At 44.8% G+C, this 5,278-nt stretch overlaps 1 protein-coding gene across 2 annotated transcripts; it reads left to right on the top strand.

Annotated features, from left to right (window-relative positions):
- LOC127295361 (disease resistance protein RGA5) lies at positions 1 to 3,858 on the top strand. 2 transcript variants are annotated; one of them, XR_007847736.2, is made up of 3 exons: positions 1 to 1,099; positions 1,284 to 3,515; positions 3,593 to 3,858. XR_007847736.2 is itself a non-coding variant. In XM_051325300.2 (2 exons), exons 1-2 carry the CDS (start codon positions 255 to 257, stop codon positions 3,253 to 3,255), a joined length of 2,817 nt encoding a protein of 938 aa, XP_051181260.1. In that variant the 5' UTR covers positions 1 to 254; the 3' UTR covers positions 3,256 to 3,858. The 2 variants fall into 2 exon arrangements, 1 of the variants encoding a protein (XP_051181260.1); XM_051325300.2 differs by having other exon boundaries at positions 1,284 to 3,858.
- The last annotated feature ends 1,420 nt before the right edge of the window (positions 3,859 to 5,278 follow it).

Below are 5,278 nucleotides of genomic sequence, written 5' to 3'. Positions count from 1 at the left end.
GCCAGTCGACTACTTTTTTCCTTGCGTTGCCGCGTCGAGTTTTTTGAGCACTGGACAAGATTTCTGCTACGACTTATCTTCTTGGCGAGGAACTTGGTTCGCGTTTTCCTTACGGAGCAGAAAGAATGCTCAATTTGATCTTGCCCCCTGCACTTCACCATCAAGCAAGCAGCAACTGAGATTTGCGGTGAAGCAGAATCCCACCTCGCGCCCTGATTCTGCTCCAGTGGGGCGGGATTCAGCAGCAAGGCATCATGGACGGGGCCGGGATCATGGCGAGCGCCGCGACGGGGGCGATGGGCTCCCTGCTCGCCAAGCTCGCCGCCCTGCTGGGGGAGGACTGCTACCGGATGCAGAGGGGCACGCGCCGGGAGGTCGCCTTCCTGCGGGACGAGCTGAGCAGCATGAACGCGCTCCTCGAGAGGCTGGCCGACGCCGAGGCGGACGCGCCGCTCGACCCGCAGACCAGGGAGTGGAGGGGCCAGGTCAGGGAGATGAGCTACGACATCGAGGACTGCGTCGACGACTACATGGACCAGCTTCGCGGCCGCGGGCCGGACCTGTCCCTGTCCGGCGGCGGCGTCCTGGGGTTCGTCCTCGGCTACGTGCAGGCGGTGCGGGAGATGGTGTCTCGCCGTGGGATCGCGGAGCAGATCCAGGACCTCAAGGCTCGTGTCGTGGAGGCCGGACACCGGCGGAAGCGGTACAAGATCGATGCGGCGGTTAGCTCTACTCGTGTGGTGCAGGTTGATCGCCGGCTGCCGGCGCTCTATGCGGAGCTGGGTGGGCTTGTCGGTGTCAGTGGTCCGAGGGAGGAGCTCATCAGGTTGCTCGACGATGGGGGTCAGAGGATGAAGGTGGTGTCAGTAGTGGGGGCTGGAGGATTGGGCAAGACTACTCTTGCTAATCAGGTGTACCGAAGCATCGGGGATCGATTCGATTGCAAATCTTTAGTGTCCTTGTCGCAAAATCCCGACATTGGGATGATCTTTCGAACTATGCTCTCTCAACTCAAAAAGGATGAATGTGGTGAACTCACTGGGTCAGGTGAAAAGGAGCAGCTCATCAATGAATTGAGGGATTTCCTACAGGACAAGAGGTATCTAAGTATATAATTACTCCTAGCTATCTTTTCATTTTTATTGTCTTGCCATTGTCTGCAAGCTGACTGTTTACCATTTGCCAAGAAAAGTACTGAACTCTCTGTAGCACTTTTGACATATTAGCATGCAGATAACAATCTATAGGGTACCATTTAATCATAGTTCTCCCTCTTTCCATAGGTATTTAATCGTAGTTGACGATATATGGAGTACCCAAGCCTGGAAGATTATCAAATGTGCTTTCCCTGAGAATACTCATGGTAGTAGAATCATTGTGACAACCAGAATTGGCACTGTTGCCAAATCATGCTCCTCCCCTGACTATGATCTTGTGTATGAATTGAGGGCACTAAGTGAGGATGACTCTAAGATGTTATTCTTTAGAAGGATCTTTGGCTCTGAAGATGAATGCCCTCATCAACTGAAAGAAGTTTCAGTTGAGATTGTAAGGAAATGTGGTGGTTTACCTTTGGCAATCATTACTATGGCTAGTTTATTGACTACTAAGTCTGACACAAGAGAAGAGTGGATGAAGGTTTGTAGTTCGATTGGTTCTGGACTCGAGAAAAACTCCGATGTGGAGGAAATGAACATGATACTATCGTTGAGTTATAATGATCTTCCTCATCATTTAAGAACCTGCTTATTGTATATGAGTATGTTTCCTGAAGATCATGAGATCAGGCGGGATTATTTGGTAAGAAGGTGGATAGCAGAAGGGTTCATCAAGGCTTTTGGAGGCAGAAATTTAGAGGAGGAAGGGGAATGCTATTTTAATGAACTTATAAACAGAAGCCTGATCCAACCATTGGATTTTCAATACGACGGAAGAGTATATTCATGCCGTGTGCATGATCTGATTCTCGACCTAATTGTGTCCAAGGCGGTTGAAGATAATTTTGTTACTGTAGTTACTGACAAAAGACAAATACTGCATCATCAAGGAAAAGTTCACCGGCTCTCACTCGACTGCGCTAGTGTAGAGAATATGTTATCACATTCCATGTCTTCTGCTCATGTTCGGTCCCTGAACATATTCAAGTATTCTGAACTAATGCCTCCTCTTTCCAACTTCCAGACCCTGAGAGTGCTAGATCTAGATGGCAATGAGAATTTGGAAAGCTTCTATCTTGAAGATATAAGCAACTTGTTTCACTTGAGATACTTACGGATTAGAGCAAGTAACATTACACTTCCAGAACAAATAGGAGAGCTGCAGTCCTTGATGATATTGGATCTTCTCAACTGTTCTGATACAGCCGAATTGCCTTCAAGTATTGTTAAACTTTGGAAACTGAAATGGTTAATTGCTCATCGTGTCAAATTGCCCAATGGAATTGGCAACATGCAAGCTCTAGAGTTTATGTCACTTGTAGTTGTGGACTTCACTACCCCAGTAGCCGTGTTACAGGAACTGGCAAATTTGACCAAATTGAGAACCCTTGGATTGGATTGGCGCATCAGTAATACGCGCAAGGATAAAATGGCATATGCAGATAATTTTCTTTCCTCACTTGTCAAACTAGGTACTTCCAACCTTCGATATTTAACGCTCATCAGTCCATGGTCACTCGACTTCTTGCTGGATTCCTGGTCCCCTCCTCCACACCACCTTCGGGAATTAGCAATCAAAGGTTGGTGTCTTAAAAAGATTCCAATGTGGATGGCATCACTGGCTAACCTCACCTACCTGGACATCGAAGTTAAAGTGATACAGGAAACCCTTCAGGTGCTTGCGAACTTCCCTGTCTTACAATTTCTTAAGTTGTACTCAAATGCAGCAGACCCTGAAGAAAGATGTCTTGTTGTCAATAACAACGGGTTCCGATGTCTGAGGAAACTGAACTTCGTCCATTGGACGAATCTGATGTTCTCCGAAGGAGCGACACCAATGCTCGGAACTCTTGAATTTCAGATAATTGTACATGAAGTGAAAACTGCATGTGGATCTAGTTCTCCTGATCTTGGCATATTCCACCTCTCCGCTCTCAAGAACCTTGTTGTTAACATCTATTGTGAGTGTGCAAGGGTCGAAGAGGTTGAGGCATTAGAGGCTGCTATTAAGTTTTCTGCTAGTATGCTTCCCAACAATCCAACACCCAGATTCCATAGATTTCGTGAATCAGAGATGGTAATGGATGATGCGGGATAATAAGAAACTTCACCCAACCTTGCCTGCATCCAGACCTTACGGTATTGACGGTTGATTGCTTAAAGTCAAAATTTCTGCTCATTTCGGTTTCGATTTGGCTGCAGAAACTGGACTCCCTATTGTGATTTTGGATCATTCCAGACAATGCAAACATTTTCATTACGAGCTAAATTATAGCTATGGCTTGCAGCTGTTACTTTAGTGCCTTCGTTTGGTGTTTTTCTTGGTGAAGCAATGACTTGATGTATCCAACTTCCAAGGTGCCAATGGATCTGTCTTTGCCGACAACTGTCTATAGCTTGTAGACTGTTGTAACTGATGGATTTGTTTTTACCAGCTAATTTCCAGGACACTTGTGTGGTACTGTACTTGGTACAAAAGTGCATGGTTTTTCTTGTTCGCGGGTCCTAAAGGAGAGTACTGATTAAGGACTTGTTATAGATAATTTGCTTACATTACACGAAGTCATATTTTAGGACTTGGATACATCGTTTATCGAGTATGGTTAGGTTTTCTCACATTTCATTTTCCTTTAATTATAGGAAAGCACCAGTGTAGTTTGTACTGAGTTTCAGAAAAAGCTTACTGTTATCGTTTTATATATTTCCATCCTTTCTTCCAGAATGAAAATCATGATTTTTGACAGGACTGATATAGCCTAAAAATGAGCATCTTATTCTATTGTTTCTGATTACTTTGTTTTCTGAAGTGAATCAGTTTACTCATGTCGTTTTCTTCGTTTACCGAGTATCCAAGACTTATTCGTTGTGCTCCTGGCTGTAGACATGCCATTTTCTTCGTGTTGTATTGCGTGAATTCGAAACCAAGAGCTTTCCTTTTATTATGCAAAATATATTCAGTTATGCATTTCTTTTTTGTTTATCCTGAATATGGATGGCTTTATCCTAGTAGGTCTACATTGGTAGGTGCACATTGAACTCCAATTCAAGGCTTTTGTCTACATATATAAGGTGGTAGAACTGAATAGCTATGGGATTAGTTGGCCAATAATTCGTCAAGTCATATATAGGTTTGTTTCTCTATGGCATTTGTATGTAGAGGCCGGAGGTGTTATCTTGTTATTACTAAGAAGAGCAACTCCAAATGACTACCCTAGGGCTGCGAGACATAAGGATCTCCCTTTGAACAGATATCTTGGATTTGCCTTAGAGTTCACCTTTGCACTGGCCTTGCAGATTCATTGATTCATCGACATCCTTGTGCCGACTATGTATAAGGCTATCACTGCTCTCTAGATAGCCATCAAGATTCTTGGGGCATGGGCATCGTGAGAGGCTACACATGCCACCTCGACAATGCTAAGAAAGCTAAAAGTGTTGCAGTGTCTACCTTCTCCGGTGGGCACACATGGTAGGGAAAAGAAGAATTTGCTGGATTACGCTCCTCGTTTTCGAGCACTGAACCAAGAGAGATCGAGCAACGAGGTCCAGTGCGTCGAGCCCTGAACTAAACCGGACTATCAGTTGTTTTCTTACCACCGGTAGGCACACAATTTAGATCCGACCCCAAGACCCAAAAGGTTTACTTCTCACCGACATTTGCCTCACGTTGTACACGCTCGACTTGAAGATGATGTCAATTTTGTTGGTTTCTTGCATACTGAAACATACCACATTTGAGGATTCTGAGTTTCTGACGAGGTTGCGTCGTAGGAGATTTTTCGATAAAATAAATATTAATATCAAAAGATACCAATTACACCCAGTCTCTGCAACACCGTAACACCCTAATGGCAGTACGGATGCACACAACCAAAAAAAGAAAAAAAACTAAGAAACAATAATCCCGTTATAGCATTCTAGGCTTAGCAACAACAATACAACCACCACTGAGACAACACCTGAAATACAGAATCTCCAAAAACGACGCCTCCAAAAAGGAAACGGTGCACCAGCGCCGTCGTCGCTCGACCAAAGATCTTAGGTTTTCAGCCTGAAGATAGTCCCAGCTCTCAAAACAATGCCTTCAACAAGGTCATTGCCAGGCACAACCAGTTAAGGCC

This window comes from Lolium perenne, chromosome 4, assembly GCF_019359855.2.
Source record: "Lolium perenne isolate Kyuss_39 chromosome 4, Kyuss_2.0, whole genome shotgun sequence".
NCBI classification, from domain to species: Eukaryota; Viridiplantae; Streptophyta; class Magnoliopsida; order Poales; family Poaceae; genus Lolium; species Lolium perenne.
This window is presented reverse-complemented; position numbering and strand designations above follow the sequence as displayed.